The 23,213-nt window shown below is 34.2% G+C and overlaps 1 protein-coding gene across 3 annotated transcripts in view; it reads left to right on the plus strand.

The window, feature by feature from the left end:
* Nucleotides 1-213: 213 nt before the first annotated feature.
* LOC149773774 (uncharacterized) overlaps nucleotides 214-23,213 on the plus strand; it is a 35,838-nt gene continuing 12,838 nt past the window's right edge. The window contains exons 1-8 of one of the 3 annotated variants that reach the window (XM_089946025.1): nucleotides 214-299; nucleotides 5,635-5,787; nucleotides 7,246-7,380; nucleotides 9,861-9,963; nucleotides 11,619-11,812; nucleotides 12,477-13,005; nucleotides 14,609-14,787; nucleotides 16,975-17,136. In XM_089946025.1, the coding sequence (XP_089802151.1) occupies nucleotides 11,638-11,812; nucleotides 12,477-13,005; nucleotides 14,609-14,787; nucleotides 16,975-17,136 (1,045 nt within the window). In that variant the 5' untranslated portion in view covers nucleotides 214-299; nucleotides 5,635-5,787; nucleotides 7,246-7,380; nucleotides 9,861-9,963; nucleotides 11,619-11,637. Of the gene's footprint in view, nucleotides 300-5,634; nucleotides 5,788-6,532; nucleotides 7,381-9,860; nucleotides 9,964-11,618; nucleotides 11,813-12,476; nucleotides 13,006-14,608; nucleotides 14,788-16,974; nucleotides 17,137-23,213 lie in introns of those variants that run through there. The other 2 variants (XM_089946026.1, XM_089946027.1) reach the window with 2 other exon arrangements.

Raw genomic sequence — 23,213 nt, forward strand, 5'->3', positions numbered from 1 at the left:
AATTCATTAAGCTGTGCAAACTAACTATTATACAATCAATAGAATAATAATGATTGCACAACATTAAATTAAAATTTCCAGAAATTTTAGATAATGACTGAAAATATTTATTTCTCTGATGCATTGATGTTTTTTTAAGTATAACCTTTTGAGCCAATCATATTTTGGCGTTGACGTGTGTGCCGCATAGTTAACCTATTTTGAAAAGAGAGTCGCATGTATACGATGCATGTGCAGTGAAAAAGACAATGTCTAATTCTTGCATGGAACAGGATTCATAAAGTTTAATCGAGTTAATGGTAAGTAAAAACTTACTACTGCATCTACCACTGTTCTGTAATTCAAGAAGGGATGCATCGTAGAGTCCCAAACATGGTACATGTAGCTCTTTTCACCGGTTTTCACGTGTGCACACACTAGTCCTACATGTAAGACCTGACGCTGATATTTATGTTTTGGGCGTCTCACCACGTGTTACGTCTCATGTAGGTCTAGTGCACACTCTTGTTCCAAAAGACAAAATTCATGAACATCGCACGTTTTGGAACCCGTAAGTTCAAATTCAGTTTGGTACAACGCAGAAAAGTCAATGATGGCTTGATGACTAGAAAAATATCTCAGAAGTAAAACTAGCCTTACAGTATGGACGTGTGCCTTTAAGACGGAAATAGCCGAAGGAAGTAGAGGGTCATGGGTGGAACTACGTATTTAGAAGTTAGGTACCTTCATTCTTATATATTATGATAGAGAGTGACCTATGTCAGAACGGGTAATGGGGGTAATCTAATGTATTTTTGTCACTCTGTATGATTTTTTTTTTTTTAACATCAAGCGCGCGTCAAGAACCTATGGTATAAACCTTGTTCAGGAAGTCGTATCTGGGTTTTTCCACTTTAAAATTTAACGCATGCGCAATGAACGTAGGGCAACTTTTAAGCAGTTGTCATCAACTTAGTGCATGTTCGTGAAGAAAGTTTCAAACAAATTTTTATAGGTTTGATATCTTCACATAAATAGTGTGTTTAAAAATCACGAGTACATAATTCAGTAACCTACCGAAAACATAAGATATGAGCACAAAAAACATCAGAGAGGACCAGGGCAGCGTACAGGATTTGTGGGCCCTATGAAAAATTATCCAATAGGCCCCAATGAATCACAAACTGAAACAACGGTGGACCCCCTGACCGTTGTGCCTTGTGGTCCTGAGGAATTTGTCCTACTCTGTTCGCGGTCCTGAATATCATTTACAAAGTTGTATGATCCATTTATGAAAGGAATAAGTTACACATAGCTGATAGTACTGTAACAACTGGCCATTCCAAATATATCGCAGGATGAGCTAACTTTATCCATATTATTTCATGGAGTTAGCAAACTAAGGAGAGAGTGAGAGAGAGAGAGAATAAATGTCTTAGCCAAATCAGTGTATCAATGTATAATAAACAGTTTTGGGATTCACATTCATTCCCATTTAATTTATTACCTAAATGGAGAATATTTTAGGAATCTGCTTAATATGTGATGTGCTGCCTTTGGTGTTCATTGTTTGCAGCTAAATAGACAGGTTAACTTGTTTATTTTCGGATTGTTCATTAGCATGCAGTCAAAAGAGGAGGGGGAAGCGGAGTTAAGATTGAGAGTCACGATGCAGTAACATAAAGAAGTAGATACTCATTTATTGTTAAAAATACTTGATGAAAACGTACATTTCAGCTCTTATACTTGTGTGCTGGCATAATATTGTTTACTTCTATCTACGGCGATCTATAATGACAAATGTTCTATTCTTTTTTTTGGGGGGGGGGGCGGGTTGCTCTCCCCCGTTGGTCGTTTCAGACCATTTGGGGAGGCCCTCCTGTCCTACTTGTGGTTGTGTTGTGCTGTATTCTTTTTATTTATTTTATGTTTTACAATCTTCTGTACATGCATAATTGGTTATATAAAAATTTGTAATAATTGTTTTTTTGTTGTGTTTTTGTTGTTGTTTGTTTTGCTTTGTTTTTTTAATTGAATAGTTAATGGAACTATTTGAGGCATTCGTCGTCTTCCAGGATGTAAGAAGTGTAGGTCACTTCAGTTGCCCTACGTCAAATGCGCATGACCGTACCGGATGCGGCTATGGGATAGGTTTGGCCAGCTAAAAATAGTATCTAAAAATGATCTATGGGTACCAGACAATATAATAACATGATTTCATGTTGCCAGAGATTTCGCCGTACTTTATTGATAAAACGTCAGACACACGTGATCCAGGTTAGGCCAGTTCACAATCGTTTTAAATAAAATATACGAATACACATTGACAAGAGGTATAAAAATAGATTGCTTAGAATTTCCAAGCTATAAGCCAAAATTAGAAAGCGCAAGGGATTTCCCGAATGTATTTTATGGTTTGTTTTCACCGACGTCACGATTGAGTACGCAAATACCCACAATGCAATGAGATCGCACTTGTGCCGCCATTATGAGTCCCTAACAAAGCTTTGTCAACATTAGTCATCATCTATATTCATGATAATACTTTCATTTAACTGTCGATAAGGACAATTACTTCATTGAAACAATACATATATTAAACTTGAAATTAAGTGCCTTATAGAACGAAATTAAAACTAAGGCTAGAAGTTCCCTTGCTTTTATCGAAAGACATAATAGTGAAGCTGAACCGTAATCATGTATATTGCTATCAAATAGAATTGCATTCTTATTTTACAAACAGGCAATATTTACATTTTTAAAAAGTGTGTCGTATCATATCCCTAAGCTTGTCATCTTGAAAGAGTATTTCCGGACAATGAATTTTGGGATACAATAGCAGTTATGAATTAAAATTTTACAGCATGTGTTTTATGCCAGAACTTTTATGTACAAATACTTTTCGCGACAACAGGTGTCAAAACGAAGTATTCCTGAAATGCTTTTAGAAATATTAAATCATATATTATCAATTAGCTTTTTATCTTGAAAGATAACCAAATGATTGATTTCATCCCATGAAAATTAAAAATTATTAAATGTTTCTGCTTGTTTGTGTATCCATTTGTTTGTGCGTTTGTTTATCAATCGATCTTTTTGCTTATGAAAGAATAACAAAGATTATCGAAATTTAAACGTTTTACTTGAAGAAAACACGTAGAAAAGTCACGCATTCTGTCTCGTGCGTTTGACATGCACAACAGAATGTGATGTATTACTATATTCTTACGCACAAAATGAGCTAGGGGCTCAAAATGGCGGGTATGGAAGTACACACGTTTTGTGACGTCACGTGAAAATAACGGATAGTTCGTCAGCAAACAACGTGCAAGATGATTTTGTAGTTTTAAAGGGTCTTTCTAAACACAGTAATGGACAGTAATGTAGACAAAAATACAATATTGCGAAAGATATTATAGTAATGTACACTAAATAGTATATTCTTTATTATACGGACTTAAATACATAAATCCTAAATAAAAAATATGGTTGTTATATTGTTTTATTAGTAATCATGGCTTAATTAAAATAATGCCGAAAATGGAGCAACTCTCTCTCTCTCTCTCTCTCTCTCTCTCTCTCTCTCTATATATATATATATATATATATACCTGGTGAGGTTTCTCCCATCTTGAAGGTGTTTTGTCGACTTTACTGTTAGCTTATTGTACCCTTGTCTTTGAGAAACTTTCTAAATAATGCTTCTCGTTCAGTTTCTGTTTATTGACACCACATGTCAATATACGACATGTGTATATTTCATCAATGGAAGACCAGGTCTTAAAGTGATACCCGTCAAGTAATCACTTTTGCCTCCTAGCGAATGACACTGATGACAGATTTATACCTCATTAATGAAAGACCAGGTCTTAAATGTCTTTTGCTTGTTACCACTTCGCATGTTGAGTGGAACCAATAATCACATACCTGAATCAAAATGTATACAGTCTACATTTCTCATAAGAAGCAAACTGTCGGCAGTCACAAATTGAAATGGGTAAACCAGTAACATATATATATATATATATATATATATATATATATATATATATATATATGTGTGTGTGTGTGTGTGTGTGTGTGTGTATGTAAAATAATAATAATAATAATAATAATAACTTTATTTTATGATGATAATACAGTTTGTTCTATGAAAGTGGTGAGTGTATCTAATTTAGGTATATCAAATTATTTTAGAGTTGACATAAACAGAATAAAGTAATTTGTGAAGTGAGCTCTTGAAAGAATAGAGTATGTTGAAAATAATATACATAATCTAGAAATACATAAAGAATAAATGAGAAGATAGATAACCTGTTTTTTTAATATTTCCAACGGATAATTTTGGGAGTGTAAATATAATACTCTATAAAAAAGATAAAATATGATTTTACTACATTACATTGACCATTTTCAAGATACATGTCATTGGCAACAAATAACATCGAATTGGTCAAATTTTCTTATCAAACACTTAATTAAAAGACGAAAAGATAGAATGCTGATTTAAAGACTAAAATTCATCATTTTGCAGTCAGTGACATACAATAATCAATCCGATAAAAAAGCTAATGATAAAATGCAATTAATATTGAAAAACATCTACTTTGCAAAGTTTAACTGAATTTAAGAAATTTACTGTTATTAATTATTTTTTACATGTGATGTTAACTTCAGTTAACAGGGCATATATACGCTTGGGAACATGTTATTTATTTATTATTCTAATTGCTTCTTTCATCTTTTCTTTTCACAATCGATAGCATATTATTAAAGCAGTGTGTTTATTATAAATGGCAACTGATAATTATTATAAACAATTATTAATTTTATGTAGGTACTGTTTAATGTTAAACACAAATAACATGAGGTTTTTTATATAAATGAATGATTGCACTGACAGCTCAAAGAATTTGCAGGGAGAATATAATAATAATGATATAAATTAAAGATCATTAAATAGAAACTTATCAATATACATTGTATAAGCAATCCAAAAGAAGAAATACCTCACATAAAAGACAATCCGACTCACAAGCTTTCTTACAGTCACCGCAAGGAAACTGTTTCTTGCTCTTTCCTTTTACCATTCTGATATCACAAATTTCCACAAAATTGAGAATTTTAACACAATGAATAGAAAATTGTTTTTCGGTTAGACTACAACATTTTTATACATATAAGGAATATATGTCTTTTGGAGCCTTCTCATTCTTTTCATCTAGAGGCCTGTTATTTACATTAAAAATCACTGTTTAAACAGAAGTGAAAGTTAGTAACAAGCACTATTGTTCATATATAATTTTATCAATTCAAGTCTGTCACAAATATTGTTGATACCTCTATTCAGGTCTATTAATGTTCATTGACCATTATATTGACAGTGTGTCGTTAAATGATCATAATGTTATGTTAGGCCATATATGACACTGCCTGCTGAACTTACTGGATTCTATGTACAGCTAAAGTGGACAGCAAAGACTTGAGACAGCTGTGAATGCAGCATTTAAATATAAATATGTTTCTGAATCTTTTTCTGTTAATAATACATTTCTGCATATAAATCTTATCAATTTACTAGTTTCATTAATTTACTCCATTCCTGTAACTTCTCTTATATTACAATATTTTCATCTACATTACTGTCCATTACAGCCCATTACTTTCCATTACTGTGTTTACGGAGACCGGTTTTAAACATAAGCAGCGAATTCTACGAGTTGACCAGCAGACAGTCATATGGATTGCTAATTGGACTTGTCCAACACAGTATTATATATCTATTAATAGATCTAATGAAGCAAGAAGGTAGGTTTTTTTTATCTACTAGAATGCACACTATGATGGCATTGTGCTTTTATTAAAGAATTTGTTGTTGTTAAAGGGTTTAATGCCATTTTTCAGCACAAGATTGACCATACATGGCAGCCAGTATAAATGGTGGAGGAAGAACCCGGGAAAACACCGGAAAGAACCACTGACCCACGAGAAGTTACTAGCAAGCTTTCTCACGTACCCAAGTTAGCAAATCCTGAGACTCGAACATGCGCAGAGGTGAGGCGGCAGTGATCTGTAATGGTGAGTGCTTTAGACCACCCTGCCACTCGGGGCCCCATTATTAAAGGAAGTGTCATGGCTGGCTGCGGGGTTGTCTTCCTAGTAGTCACCAAGAATTGTAATGCTATGTGTTGCTGGGAAAAAGACAATTATGGAAAGAAACTGAGTCATGAACATAGAAATTAATGACTAATAGACAGACTCTCATGGTAACCTTGAAAATATCTCTAGATACATAGTTACTCTGGCATGTCAAGGCAGATATAAATCATTGTTGTAAAGTGCAAGAAGACACTGAGTCCCTGTGTGTGTGTGTGTGTGTGTGTGTGTGTATATATATATATATATATATATATATATGGCTTTTAAGGTATCGGTATAAAGCAATTTGACATACCAATAGTCTTGGTATATTAAATTGTGATCCATCCTTGGCGCATTAATACGCATATATAAACATTGTTTTGACTATGCTATCAGCTCTCCAGATCAATAATAAATTTAACTGCCCTGGCGGCCTAAGTGGTTAGAGTGTCCACCTTGGATGTGGGAGGTCGCGGATTTGAACCCTGGCCAAGTCATACATACCAGAGTCATATCTCTCTCTGTCTGTCTCTCTCTTTGTTGGTCAGCATATAAGCTTAAAATATCTAACGTGGTCATTCAAGATATTATTGTCAAATTAAAAGGGGCTATTGCAAAGAACCTGACAGAGATCACTTGTCCAGATAGAGCTGTTAACATCTAAGAAAGCAAGAAAGAAAACAGGATTATCCTAAAATATGTTTCTTACATCACACAGTTTCCATAATAGTTTCCCCCTTCTGAAATATATGTATACTGTAATTTTGTAATAAACATCTTAGACGTGGCTGATTGAGTTCTAGGAAACATTGATATTTGTAATCAGTAATATTTGTTACCACTTTATTCCTTGTTTCTATATCAATGCATCTTTTAAAAGATACCACATTATATGCATCTTTCAGAACTGTTACTGTGAATTATTCATATATCAGTCAAGTTTTATTTTCTGATTACACGAGTATCTCATAGTCGTAGTCGTAGTGTTTTCTTATATCTTCATCTTTGTATAGGCAGCTATTTGTTTTTTGTTTCAAGTAACACAATGCACATTCCACAACTTTATTTTGAAAACAAAATGTATTTGAAAATATTACGATTTATGTTATCGGAAACATGTTTCAGATATTGACCAGTTTTCGCAAAGGTTAAAGCCTTAGCTGTGTAAAGTTTGTCACCACGTTGGACACATCATTGGGATCCTGAATGCGTTCGAAAATATATTGCTATTGGCATAGCATTTCAGACGGTTGATGTAAGGTAATAGTTTATTTTTATTACTAAGATGTTGCAATTGTATACCCATGGGTAAACTTTGTAATAGATCATGTGCTGATACTTCATCCATTCTTGCAATGTTTGGTCTTTTATATAAAAAGTCAGTACTCTGAACTTAAAATTAAGTATTTGTTATATAAGAGAGTGTGTGATTTAGATTTTTAATGTAGCTTTAAAAATTTTCCAGTCATATTGCTATGATGTCTGCAGTGTGGCAGTTTAAAGTGATGTCTAGGACTAGGGAAATCATGCCGCAGACATGTATCATGATGTCCCACCCAGTCACATTATCCTGACACCAGGCCGACCAGTCCTAACACAAACCTCTTAATGCTGAGCACCTAGCAAGGCAGCTGTTATTACCATTTTTAGAAGTCTTTGGTGTAACTTAGCCAGGATTCGAACCCACGACCTACCGCATCCGGGGCGGTTGCTTTAACCGCTAGGTCACTGGAGCGGTCCTTTTGTATAAGAGTAGCATTGGTCAATGCGACCCAGTGTTAATAAAGTATATACATGTATCTTCTTTTCAAAAATATTTCAGTAAATAATGAAGTATATAATTTTCATAACACTTTATGGTAGATTTCCTTATATTCCTAATTAACAGCAAGTTATTCATTCATATATCATTATACTAGTTTGATTGCAGTTATTTTCAGTGCATCGTCATTATGGTGTATGGCATGCGCCTTCAATAAGTGACTTGATTGTACAGTGCATTTTAAAGTTAATACTCTATGTATGTAAACTAATTGTAATTTAGGGGTGTTAAAATAATGCCAGGTCAACTTGAACTCCATGACACTGGAGCTTTTGTTTGTGTTCGATGCCTAGGCTAGATAATGTTGTTTTTGTTCTTTAATACCATTTGTCAGTGTAAGATAGGCTTTATATGGCAGTCAAGGTAAAACACAGCAAAAACAACTGACCGACTGGGAGCAACTCGCAGCTTTCTCACATAACACACTGACTGAGTCCAGGTTTCAAACTTATGCAGACAGAGACAAATGCTTTAGACCACGCAGCCACTCGAGTCCCCAGCTAAACTAATAACATCCATCACATCCACTATTCTAAAATGTAAAATATAAATTGAAAAATAAGAGAAGACAGTGTAAAATTTATGCAGACAATTTTTTTCAGGTTTATTTATGACTGAGATGTTCATCTCTTGAAGAATGGGTAAATTAGGGAGCAGTTGTTCTAAAATATGGTCAAAGTAAACACTTGCTCTTTCCTTTCGGAGTATCCTGGTATTGAAAGCATGATTAATGGCCAGCAGGCTAGTGATTCTCCTGTTAAATCTGTTTTCCTCATTTGACCTAAAGTGGGGCATATGCAGAAGTGACACAGAATCATAGGTATATATATATACAGTGTGACTCCACTATAACATGGTAGTTGGGAGCCATAGAACCCAACTGCGTTATAGACCGAATTGTGTTATAAGCAGCCATATCAGTTAGCTGAAGAAAATGATGCACGTACCCCCCAAAAATTGCGAGGTAATAGGTGTGTAGGTAATAAATGCAGACGGTAAAATACATGCTTCATCGGCACAGTTACCTTCTTAAATTGATGCATATTAAATGAGAAATACACCTGTAATGAAAACAGACAAGGCATATATAACAGTTTACTTTATTTAGAGAGCCATGAATTGGTACATATACATGAATACTGTTTATATATACATGTCTAATGTATAACATGAATAGAGGAACAACACCAAGTACTCCCCTGCGAACCTCATCATATACATTGAATCCACAATACACATGATTCCATCGAAAATATGCACACACACACACACAGAGCTTTAAAATATTCAATAATTTTGTCACAGGTCATATTGGTCTGAATTCAGTTGATAAACAGCACAATCACATAACGAATGACGAAGCATATTTATTTTTCAGTATGTCCCAAGTCGGTAAAAGTTAGTTTGTGTTTTAAGTCACCGTTGGTAGCATTCGTAAGCATAAACATTTTCCCTACAAAAAGAAAACTTACATGGACCAGTTAAAAAAATCCATTAGGTTCCATCACTTTTATTTAAAGTTGTTACTGGCTTCCTTTGAAGAAAAGTTCTTGTTTTTATTGAAAGATTGTAGTCGTCTTTCTGTGAAGGGTGCATGCATTATTGAAGTCACCACTAAAGGACAGATTTTGAGAACCAAACAAATGCCCATTTCTTATTGTAGCGGCAACATCAAGTAATTGTATTGCATGATTGAGACTGATTTATTTCCCATTTGCTGAGTACGTTTTCATAACAATCGGTGCTTCAAAGGTATTCTGTTGCCTTTAAAACTTCAGCAAACAATTTTATCTGGGTACTTTTTTAAAAAGGAATTGGCCATTGTTTGGATTATTCTAGGTAGTGTCCCTCCATGCCTATTGAATAAACCAAGTAAGATGTAGTTTTCTGTATTATTATTTTTTTACATTTGTTGTAGCAGCATAATGCCTTCCATGCATGCGTCTGAAAATTAACAAAGGGTCAACGTACGATAGAGATGCAGGTGTTCTGGTCTGATGACAGGGATTATTACAGAAAATGTGAGTGTTCTGAAGGATTTAATTCGGAGTGAAAAGAAGAGGAATTTTACTTACCATCCACATACAAATGTCAGTCTTTGTAAAATATATTAATTACTACCGAGCGGTCAAAAATCCAATGAAAGATAGATAATGAGATAATGTCCGGTCCGGTTGATCTCTGTTACCAGAAATGTCAACAACAAAAAAGCGGATATTTCACAACATACAGTACTCATGCTAGATGTCAAGATAAGCGGATTATATAACGTCACACTGTTTACATGGCTTGTCAGTATGGACAAAGAATTTGTTTATGTAACAATAGATAAATTTAGTGCATTTTATATCCAGTTTGCGGCTTCCTTTCATGGGTCCTCTGAATTTCTGCACTTCAAACCAATGGTTGTATATAAAAGTTTAAACAGCCAATAATGTCGCCAATAAAAAAAATCGCCCCATGGTATATTTTGCCACTAATAAGGAAAAACAATTCAAGTTTGCAACACTGGAGAAGACCTACACAATCCCAGAATGAACTTTTTATGCATTATTTGTCGTACTTTTAGGAAGAATAAAAACTACTTTTTCGTGCACGAGAAAAATGCATATGACATTTTAGGAGCCATGTGGTTTATTTATGATATCTCCTTGGACCAGCAGGGTGTAAAACATTTATTCTAAACCAAGCAGTACCTTGAGGATTATTATCTGAAATTTTTCAAGAACGTGAACCTTTAAATAATTCAGTCGGTTCTTGTGAAACCTTCAAGGACACTAGTGGTATCAAATTTCTCTGGAATAACATGAAGGAAAAACTTTTGGATTTAGAATAATGATTCTTCAGTGGTGCTAGTATGTTAGCACATATATACATACGAGCTTTCATTCAGAATACCTTTGAACAATTTCCGGATAAGCATGAAACTATTTAGGATATTCAAGGAATTCATACACGGTATCTTATGTTTAATTCTTTCACTTTGTTTAATTTTATATTTTATAAATATGCATTTATATTGTATAATATATAATTCTCTCTCTCTATATATATATATATATATATATATGTGGGTGAGTGTGTATGAAGAAACATATTTGAAAATGTTTTTGCATCATACATTGTTTTAACTAAGAACAGAATCATAGCTAAATCAAGTGACTGCTTTTATGATTCCAGAAAGTGCCCTAGACTTGCTACATTTAAGATAATTAGACCTTCATCGATCATGTCAAATCAGTAAAATTAAAGGTCCTTTATACTGCTAAAATATAGGCCAAATTTAATTAAAGGTAGAACGAGATGTATGTAACAGCATGGTCTGGTATGTTTTCCTAATTAACATTTTGTTAGTTTTTTTGGTAGCTTATGAATCTTTAATTTGTTTTAAAGATATAAATCAATTTTGATGCTATTGATATTGTGGTTTTGTGAGATATTAAAGAATGCATTGATATCCATTATCATTTCTCGATATTTGAATTAAATACTGTTGGCTACTATTAGTTTCTGACTTTTATCACACATAAGTGACAAAGTCAGTTTAACCTGGTCCCCAGAATTTTGTATTTATTTACGTTAAACACACACACATACACAATATATATATATATATTTCCATGTCATGTAGAAAAAGCGTTGATTAATCACACAAAAATCTATTTATTTGGAACAGATTAGAGGAAACAAACAACATGGCTTTATTCCCAGTTAAGGAAGAACCAACAAGTCTTACTTCTTCTTTTGAAGAGGATGAAGATGAAATAGTTTTTCATTTTTGCACAGTTGACACATTTCCATTCCCCAAACGAGCACTCTTGAAATTGAGGACTGAAATCACACAAATACCTTTTTTTGATCCAGAAAAAGGTAGGTGAGAGATACATGCTCCTATAATAAATTTTTTAATGGTGTCTGTGTTTAGCTTAGAGTATGTTATTTATTTTCAAATTAAAATAAATGTTATGATTATTTTAACACATAATCCTTTGTAATATGAACATGAAATACACATTAGGACTTAAAACAATGGGTAGCGAGCATTATTGGCATTTTATTTATTTTTGGGGGGTTTATAGTATAGTTGTAACAGGAGACATATGCCATAACTTAGATTTTCAAGTCTATCATACTCTGCATCATCGAGTCTCCTTTAACTTTGTCAAAGGTCGCAATATGATCTAGATTGATACATAGTGTTGTCTATGCACAAATATCATGTTACAAAGCTGGTTGAGTTGACACATGCCAAATAATTCATATGAAGTGAACACCTAGATACTTGACCTAACTTTAATACAGCGGGAACAATTATTATAGGCTACCAAATGATATATGCATAGCAATTGCAGAAATAATGTGCATCTTTTTGTAAATTTATCGGCTTGGTTTTGATGTTCTTTCATTTTCTTTTAATCCTATTATGCTGAAAAAGCTATAAAATATACACAGAAACAAGACTGTATGGTTCTGTTTAGATGCATACATTTGTTTTAGTGAGAATGCTCTAAAAAAATGTATGTCCTTATTATAGGACAGTATGACATAATTCAAATGAGAATACAGCTCCCACGCAAATGTGATTGGATATCAAAATCTGTGAAAGACCAGTTTGTGGATGCTCTGTTGAAGGTCATGAAAACAGGTTCAAAGCTACCCATTCGCAAAGATCTGGAGGATCTTCTAGATATGTTGATGATAGCGGTAACAGCACAAAAAAATTTGAAAGATGAAAACAGTATGACCATCTTCTTCCGACCAAGATCAAGGAATTCCATTGAGAAGCTCCATATGACCATAAAAGATGGACAATTGAAGAAGACATTGGCAAGAGTTCTAGAAATTGACACCATAAGATCAGTGTGGTATGAAGAGTTGATCTTTCTGCATATTACAATATCCATACCTTCTACAGAATATGATAGCAAGAGCAAAGTTTCTTCCACGCGACTATCGTCAATAAATCTTGATAAATTGATGACCGATGTCCAAGTCTTTAATAATTCTACATCGCATACTGAAGAGACTGAATGTAACGTTCTTTCTGAGATGATTACTATCCGGTAAGTAACGTTGTGTATCTAACAGAGGTAGACAACTGTGTGGTTCTAAAATCAAGGGGATATAATTTAAGTGAATTTGAACATTGAATAATATTGCTTAATATTTCAACATACATATAACTGCTACAGAATTTGATGGAAAAAGTCAATAATATATAAGATCAAGTGCAGTTGGCATCCCTGAAACTGGAATAATTCTAAGACTGATGGTAATGAAAGAAAATAAATTTTTCCAAGATAAATATGATGATACTAAATAGTTCATTTTAATCAAAATCTGTAAATCACAAGCAATACCAATAGTATTGTCTATATTTTGAGGCAAAGAAATGTTTGTAATTATTGGACACTACCAGGAGACATACTTGTTCATAACAATTCCGTCATTGTAAAGTAAATCTAGCCAAATAGATGGTGGTAATGGTAACATGTCCGTAGTAGAGAGCACTGTGACAATCGGTGCCCAGTTATTTGATTTTATTTATTTCAGACACATTTGTGGGTAAATTTTGAAACCATTCGAAAAAAAGACAATACTTTCTTTAATGACTTCCTTAAATATATAAATGATACAATACACTTGGATAAAATTTGCTTATGAGATCTGCTGATAGCACATGTTTACTAAATATGATACAATTTCCATGACAAACACAACATGCTATTAATGTGAATGTGTTTTATCGATTCTGTTAAGTAGCCGATTCCTAATATTGATGGCTTTTGTGTAATATACTGACTTCAAAACCTTGAAACAGGGCAAAATTGTGCCAAACATCTCAACTTTCTTTCTGATATTATGATGTTTGAATATCTTCATTATTGTTTGTGTAGTACCAGTAATGTCACTCACAGGACATGCAACATCCATCAGAGATTAAAATAGAGGCATACTATCTTTATTTTCCCTTAAAATGGTCGTGTTTTATATCAGAGAATATGTACATCAAATTGGAATAATTTGTCAGTTCTCTTTTCAAGATTAGAAACCTGCCATGAAATTAGTTTCAATCTTAAAATGTTATTTTTCAACTTTTTCACTGTCTTTACGTTTTGAGGAAATATTTGAATTGTCTGAAGTATTATAATTAAGACAACGTAGAGTCTTTAGATGAGGAGAAATTGGGAATATTTCTGGAAGTGTGTCTTGATTTGCAGAGTCTTGCTGTAAGCCACCGATTCCCAGAGTCTTGCCTTAAGTCACTGATACCCAAATATACCATTTATAGATTTAGCCATAAGTTTAGCAGACATCTGATCAAGCCTATTAAACACATTGGAGTAGATTCATTGGAATTTACTTACTACTCACTGACTTTAAGGCATGGATTCGATTGTATACATATTGAATGAAATATTGATTTATATTATTATCATTTTCATCAGGTCTAACACCAACCCACCGACACTAATAACAAGATGAAAAAAATTGGATGTGGCAACCATACATATACAGAACATTGTCCAATAGAAGTGAAACTTGATTCATCACATATCATGGATGACACTAACTTTTCTTGAGTAAAATCTATGGAATTTAGCCACACATATTCTAACCTTGTTAAAATAGTATTAGACTTATATTTTGTTGCTTATATTAAAGGGATGAAAAGTTTAGGGAGAGAAAAAGGAGTAATGTTCAGAGGCAATTTGAGCATATGTCGACTCCAATCATCCAGTGGACCAAAAAGATGAAAAAGGTGGAGTATGAGCCAAAAACAGACAAACAGGCCACATACTCTTACAGCTACCTCCATGAGAAGCATGACAACCCTCTCACTGGTAATTTTGCCTATTCAATGATAATTGCTCACACAAAAATTTGAGTTTTATCCTGTGTAACTGTTATAGCCTAAGTACCTGTCATGGTCTTCTTTGACATTATATTTTCAGAAACACGAAGGCAGACTGCGGAATCAAGAAGATGCCTGTGTTTCTTTGAGATTCGATGTGCAACTCTCTCTGTATTAATTTCGCTCATATTTAAAAAGGAAATAACTTGAGACTGAATGAAAATGATTTATAGCATAATGAAGAGCATCTATTTAAAAAGATAAATCATCTTTTCAGAATTGGAACTTGAAATAAGCACTGAATGTGTCAACTTGTTTACACTAATTGCAATCTATTGACCTTGCTCTACAGCAGGCCAACATCTTATTCAGTCATTGGATGCCCACTTCTGAGCTAACATCACAAGATTACGCCATACTGTATGCTAATGTTGACAATGAGTGCTTCAGCTATTTCTATTATGTGAAATATATACTTTTTCTCTCTGTGTACTTCTAATGAAGATGAAACAGATCCATGTTGGAACTGTTAGTATTAGTTCCCAGTGTCTTTTGAATAGTAGGAACAATGTGATAATTAAAGCTTTACTTCCCATTAACGACACCATGTTATTGTCGTTATTAAATAGTACCAGTATTAGTATACTGCTGATATATTACTAATAATACTACTCGCATTAATAAGAATGGAAACGATATCAATAGAGATACTACTAGTAGAGTTTGCAGTGGTTATAGTAGCAATAGTAGAACTTATATAAGTTGTATTAGTATAACTATAATTAATAGCAGCAGACGTAGCCCAGGATGATGTAGTAGTTACGGTAGTAGTAATACAGGTAATCAATATATTCTTGTTGAATTATACCAGTGTCAGTAAATTATGAGCAGTTTCATGCTGAACTTGTATAATGCATTACATGATGTTCAGTCTGTCTGACCCATGTTAAAACCAAGCTTCTCAATGTAAATACATACCCAAATTCAGTATTTATGCTGTCAGACTGATCTGTGTTCAGTTTTTAATATTTAATAATGAATGAACTGACTGACATACTAGGGATGTTAAAGTTGAAATTTGTCTTAGTTGGCATCTTTCTAGATATAAGTAAGTATTGGATAACAATTCAATTAATGCAGTGAAGTTCTGGGATGCAAGGTTTCAATTTGTGTGTTCACTCAACTTAACGGAGTTTAGTGAAGTTAGGGCCATATTATATCTTACTTACCAGGTATGGTCTTATATCAGACACTGAATTATCTAATTTAGGGCCTGCAATTTTTCATATGGACTTGGCATGGTCTCATACTAGACTATGTATTACTTAAGCGTTTTGAGCAAGAGAATCGAGCTCATGCTCGGAACCCCTAAATGCATTAAGAACATCCTGTAGGTTCCATTATTCTATCTTCATTCTAATCAACGCTAACATCAGTGACAATTTTCAGAGTTTAAATTTGAGCTTGAGTTTTGTGCTTAAAATTGCTAGAGAATATACACCCTGGTCTTCACCTCAATCACTTCGAGTGATGGAATGAGTTTCTAATACAATAATACTAGAGTAGAAAAGACAATGATAAATTGTTTATAACTAGACATAAAATTGACATACACTGTATATTAAACACTCCTTGTATCATTTATTGTGATTTCTCTGGCATCATAGTACAGGAGTCCCTGGCTGTGTTACTACAAAACAGAATTAAGTGTCTTGTACAACACCGAAGGTAGACAGTGGAAGGTTAAATGTTGGATAATCAAAACAGTCAAACACATTCTGTCTCAGTTGATTGTTTATTGATGTACAGATTGTGTTAGAGTACGTTATGATATGTTATGTACAGTTTCAAAGAAGCATACAAAGAATTGTGAGCAAACACTGCCACAGCAATGATGTCAACCGAAAATGAAACACATTTTAATTCAACAATAACAGACTACATTTGTCGGAAATAAATTACTGAAGACAGTGTAAGAGACATTGTTTAAGTAATAGGTAAATATAGAGGCCCATTACATAAGGACTGCAAGTTGAATTAAAATATGCAAAGTACATACCATCATTTATTCATGACTTATCTGGTCATGACAGCCATCTGCTTACAATGTCCCTTGTAACACATTATCAACTTAGTGATGCATGCACTATACATTGGCTCATGTTTATTTTGTTAGCCAATCCATCACCTGGGGGAAAATATGGACAGATGGATGGGGATCTCTATACCATTTCATGGAATGGATTCCCAAGAGTTTACGGTTTTCTTCAGCGTTTGAAAAGTATCCATGCTAGATGGGAAGGAACAAGAAATCGCTTTTTTGAACTTATGTCTGAAGGTAAATGCGTGCTTTTGACTTTATATAACATTATACACACACTCATGTGTGTGCGTGTATGTGTGGATATATATATATATATATATATATATATATATATATATAAGCAGGGGTGCAGAGCCTACAACCTTATTTTGGTATTTAGTTTGTAAAATCGCTGCTTCTACATGTATTTGTCCGCTACTGGGCTGGGCTACTGGTATATCAATTTCTATAGACTGTTTTCTTTATGGATCTCGAGACAATCATACTGTCAGGTTCACACAACCCCCAACCCCCCATGGGGGCCCAATCCTCCAACAGGATGTGAAATCAAATCCAATATAATCTTTATACAGCTAGCTTTATATGTGGCAATCCCAGGTATTGTTTACATGGTATAAGTTTCCCATGGCTGCCTACCGTGAGAATCAGTTTTAAATGCAGTCACCTGCTCGTTTGTTTGTCTTGTTTACATGTCTGTCAAAGCAAGGGGCAACAACTCCTTCAGCCTTAAAGTGCTTATTTGTTGTAGTGAATGAGCGGAGGATAAAACAAAATGTGGGTTGCTGTCTTGACAAAATATTTTATCAAGACCAATGCGATACCTCAATCTGAGGTCATGTAAATGTATCATGACAAATCCATGTGGTGTCACCTGAGCGAGTGAGAAAAGTTTTTAAATTTGTTTATATCCATGTCACAGGATCGCCAAGCCCAATGAATATTTTGCAGCGTGTGAGTATCAACCCCATTAAATACCACCAGATGATTGCAGTTCATTTATCTCTGATGACTTTATGTATTTGAGTATATCGTTGAGTAACATATAATATCAGTGTTTATATGTCTGCCTTGAGAAAATATCTGAGCTGGATTTGTTTGTTTGTCTAATATCATGTCATCATACACTATGATATTGTTGATATCTCGGTCAAGATCATTAAGCAATGGAGCCTCATTTATATCAGTAATAAAGTCAATAATATAACCCAACAGATTTATCAGCTGCAGTCTCCTTCGCATTATCATTAAAATCCCTCAACAAACTTTAGCATCGTTGATTATGCCACTAAATATAAGATATCCCACTTAAGCTATCTCATTTTCATGTTAAGTAATAATCAAGTCTTTCCAGACCCAGATGGCCCTGTAATAATTGTCGAATAGAGTTTGGTAATGCTGGATGGTGCTTGATGGGTTCTATTTCTCATTTCGCTGAGAAGTCAATGACATCAATATCAGTGCAAATATAACGAATAATATGAATCTATATTGTGTACGGTGCATGTGATTTACTAGTACCAGTGAATTAACAAAAAATAACGATGAGTAATAAAAGGCGTGCACTTAGAGAACAAAGGAACGATAGGAACACACAGTAAGATGATAATAAGTAAATATAATTTAAGCCTGTGGGCAATTGCATTCTCTGTGCTGTTTTGAAGTATTTAAACTCATTACTGTTAACACTACCATTATATCTATTTTCTCTCAACTAACATTACCAATCTTATTCTATTGGCACCATTATCCTAAGACAAGTCCACTTTTTCTCATCTCCACTAAGCAAAAATAGACTATTTAATCGAGAGTTTAATGAAATAAACAAAATTCATTCAGTACCTACATATATTACTGATAGCTCTACCTTACTACAACATTAATAAGCAATCCAACGTACATTAGACAATACCATAAAACCAAAATTTACAATTAAAACCCTCAATTGAAATCAATCTACTCACAAAGTTAACTAAACTTAAAACTAAAACTATCCAAACCTAAGGAATTTATGAAAGAAAGGTCTCAGTAGTAACAAATCATTATTCCCACTTGGTCAAAGAACTAGACAATATGGCTCAAAACAAGTATAAAAAAATGGTGCTCAATGCCATAAAAAACCAAGATAGGTAACTTAACGATATCAGGAAAATATCGCTCACCAACCAAACAGCAAACAATTCCCAATACAAAAGGACAACTAGACACTAGCTTGAGCCCTTCAATAAAACAAATCTAACAAAAAAAGCTAACATTCACTACCAGCTCCCCACACAATCTGTTAATCACAGCAATAAATGAGCTTGACCTGACCTCGCCTATAGACTTCAAGTGCCCTGATTAGACGACACAATACCCACACTATATGTGGAGCACATAATCGCACCCCACCCCGAAATGGACCAACACTTAGATGTCAAAACAACTCAACCAACATACTACTTGAAATTCCCCAATCCAAACCACCAGTTGGCATCCTGATAAAGAACCAAACACCACTATTACCCCACCCGAACCACAGCTAAACCAACCTAATGTAAACAACCCAGCAACCAATTTAAACATAACAGTTCCAACTATAACTCTACAGCAAACTACTACACCCCCCCAACACTAAACACAGCAAAATCCAGCAATAATGGAAAACAGTATGTCTCAAAGAATAAACCAAAAGAAGAACAAATCCACGACAGCCAAACTCCAGGCCCCTCAGGGATCAATCAGGGTAATAAAACCAACCTAAAAACAAACCCCCTAAACCCAACTACCCCTCTACTATTATAAGACAGTTCCAGGGAACAAGTAACCTATTTAGGTAAAGGAAAGCTTCCTATGGAAAATAACCCACCACCACTCCAACCCAAACTGGGAAACAGGATACAAGTACTAACAAACCCTCTCCCCCAGGCAACAACCAGGAATTAAAACCAAGATTTCATTCACTGGAACAAACGTTATACATTAGCAGTAGGGACAAGCAACTGCTCCACCTAAGCAACAACAGCATTATAGGCACCCTTTCCTGGGCACAACGCAGGCAATTTAGGTTAATTAGACCAAAAACTGACTATGTAATTGTTCACTGCAGCATGCTCAAACAAGTGGAAAAATTCCTGCAACTGGAAAACCTATGTCACATTAGAGTTAAAATTGAAAGGCACCACAAAATACAAAATAAGCCTACCAAACCTGACAGCAGAAACCCCTCTGAATTCCAAACAGACAACAAAACTACTAAACCACCCCTAAATAATAATAATGTTTCCTACCTTAAATATTCTCAGCATGTTTTCTTAAATGTTTTTCTAATTTCATGGTGTTTGTTTTTGTAATCATATCAGTATAAAAAAAATTATGTTTTTTTTATCTTGTAGGTGTTGTCTAATGTTGTAAAGCGCTTAGAGCTTCTAAAGATTAAGCGCTATACAAAGTCCTCATTATTATTATTATTATTATTATTATTAAATAGTAACTTCAAAGCAGTGCTAACCCTCAAAGAATATAATAAGGATCTAAATGACCAAACACTACTGAAAAAACTATGAGAATGGTGCAAAAATAGAAAAAGCATACCCACTTAAAAATTGTAAAGGACTACCCACAATAAAAGCAGTTATAGTGTCAAAAGAACTACCTACAGCCTTGATAAAATTTGGTCCCTCCAGAATAAGACACAGACTGGAACCTTTTGTCAACAAACCCCAATTCTGCTCGCTGGGGACACTACGCCAACAAACGTCGATGCAACTATAGATGCAGCCACTGCGGGGGCCAGCATTGAGAGGCAAGTAAAATGAGAATTATTAAATGCCCAACTGCAGAGAACCACACCACCCCAGAGAATCTGAATGCCTCTATACTAAGAAAATCAAATAATTAACCTCATGAATGCAAACATATCAGGCAGCAGCAACAAATATTTTGATAACAGCAACACAACTTACATCAAATTGGAACAAAGGAAGTCACCTAACCTCAACCCCAACCACAAAAAAAACACCTCCACAAAAATATCGTCTGCCCTAAACTGTACCAAAATCTGAATGCAATCAGGACAAAATCAAAGCCATAACAATAGCAACAAGAAAAACAGTCATACACCCCCTACCAAGGTTATCAAAACATCACATGGCAGATATGGATTGAACTGTTCAAAGAGATAATTAAATCTACTAGTCATTAATTATTATGTTCACGACTCAGTGTCATACTTATTTCTGTGCTTGCATCGGGGTAGGGTAAGGGTACTTTTGAATCATAGACAGGATATGTCTGTTGGTTTGTCCAGGCAGCTCTCTCTCTCTCTCTGAATCATAGACAGGATATGTCTGTTGGTTTGTCCAGGCAGTTCTCTCTCTCTCTCTCTCTCTCTCTCTCTCTCAGAATCATAGGATATGTCTGTTGTGTGTCCAGGCAGTTCTCTCTCTCTCTATATATATATGTGTGTGTGTGTGTGTTCATGTACATTTGTGTGTCACAGAGCGTGGTATGTAAATTGTTTAGAAAGAGCCATTTTGAAAATTTTAGTTCTCTTTTAACATTTGCTGTCAAGCTTTTAATAATTCTTTCTCAAATAACAAATGGACTTCACACCATAATTATGTTTGTCCTGATTTATGCAGTTCGGATGGACCCTATAACACATTTGTATACATTTACGAACAACATTTTCTCTTTAAAAGTAAAACAGAAAACAGAGATCTCTAGACATGAAGCACATTTACAATATGTATTCTTTGAAATTTCACTTCAAGGCTGTTAAATATTATATGCCTACATTTTCATAAGAAATATGGGATTTTATCTTTATTTCTAATCATTTACATATTACTTTTAAAATTGACCTTCTTGAAAAAAAGACGATCTAAAACTTAGTTTTGCGTTGAAAGCATGTGGTACATGGACATTGTGGCAGTACTTAAGATAAATAGATTTCCTGTACACACACAATAGATAATAAAATTGTATTTCATGAACCTGAAAATTACATGCTTCATTGCTTTACTGGTTATAAGTCATCATCATCATCTTTATTTCCTTCCATGGAAGATTACATGATATAAGAATAAATCATCTGAATACAATCAATAAATATAAAAAAAAAAAAAAAAAAAAAAAAATTCTATGTTGGAATACAAATTCTTACACAATATCAATCAACAAAGTGTTCGTCAACTCATAAGTTGCAAGTTTCAGTACCTTATTTACAGAAGATAGCTGCACACTGCATGACAAAGTATGCTGCATACAGGACGAATAGCTTGGAGTTTTCTTTGTCGATTACTCCTGATGGTAACCTTTTACCTAAAAGATATTGTAGTTGCAGCTCATCTTCTGCATTAAATAACGTAATGTGCAGGCTCAGGGGAAATTTATCAGTAAGGAAATCCCAGAAAGAATTTCGAAAGTTCGACATATAAGGACAACTAACACAACAATGAAGTATCAAGTCTGTATAAACATTCCCACATCTAATACACATATCAAGCTGTGTTTGTGGAACAGCAGCCCATAGTTTAGCTACATATGTAAATAACTTAGTGTGTTGTCTAGTTTTAGCCGACTGCCACACTGAGGCAGGTCGTAAGTATTCGTGTATCGAAGAGAATCTATCAAAATCTGCTTGATTAGACATACGAACTCTCCAGAGGCTATTTTCAAGACCAACAATTTTTGACCTTACAATTTCTTTCCAATTATGTTTATCTGGAATTTCAGAATGATGTAAATAATCAGTTAGATACCCGAGCAAGTCAAACTTCTTTGAGGTATAATATAAATTTGAAATTAACCCGCAGCTTGACATGCATCCGCTCAGAATGAAGTGAAATAACGCAACGTTAAACACGTTTAGTATGTACATTGTTAGGCATCAAACACAATCTGTGTAAAAACATCAATTTTCTTCTATCAATTTCGGACTGCGCTGATGTCCATCCTAGCATTCCCAGGGCAATGTCTGATCTTGTATGTATTGGAAAACCTTGTAAATGTTTGGCAAAATACCTCAGAGTTTTATCCAATAAAGCGAGGTCACTTTTTGAAATGTTACACCATAATTCACTTCCATAAAACATTGAAGGGAAAATTACCTTTTTAATTACATTTGCAGCAACCAAAGGATTTAAACCATTCGGTTTAATGCCAATACCAAACAGACCGTGAAAAGATTTTTTCCCTTTCTTGCATGCATCGAGTATTGCGTCATGCGACGTCAGCTTTGAGTTAATCCGGTGACCCAGGTGTGTTGCCGAATCGGTGACCGGCAAACATGACGGGCCAAGATACCATTTCATATTGATAAAATTCTTGTA

Source organism: Sinohyriopsis cumingii, unplaced genomic scaffold (genome assembly GCF_028554795.1).
Source record: "Sinohyriopsis cumingii isolate HCF-2022 unplaced genomic scaffold, ASM2855479v2 utg000576l, whole genome shotgun sequence".
In the NCBI taxonomy this organism is placed as follows: domain Eukaryota; kingdom Metazoa; phylum Mollusca; class Bivalvia; order Unionida; family Unionidae; genus Sinohyriopsis; species Sinohyriopsis cumingii.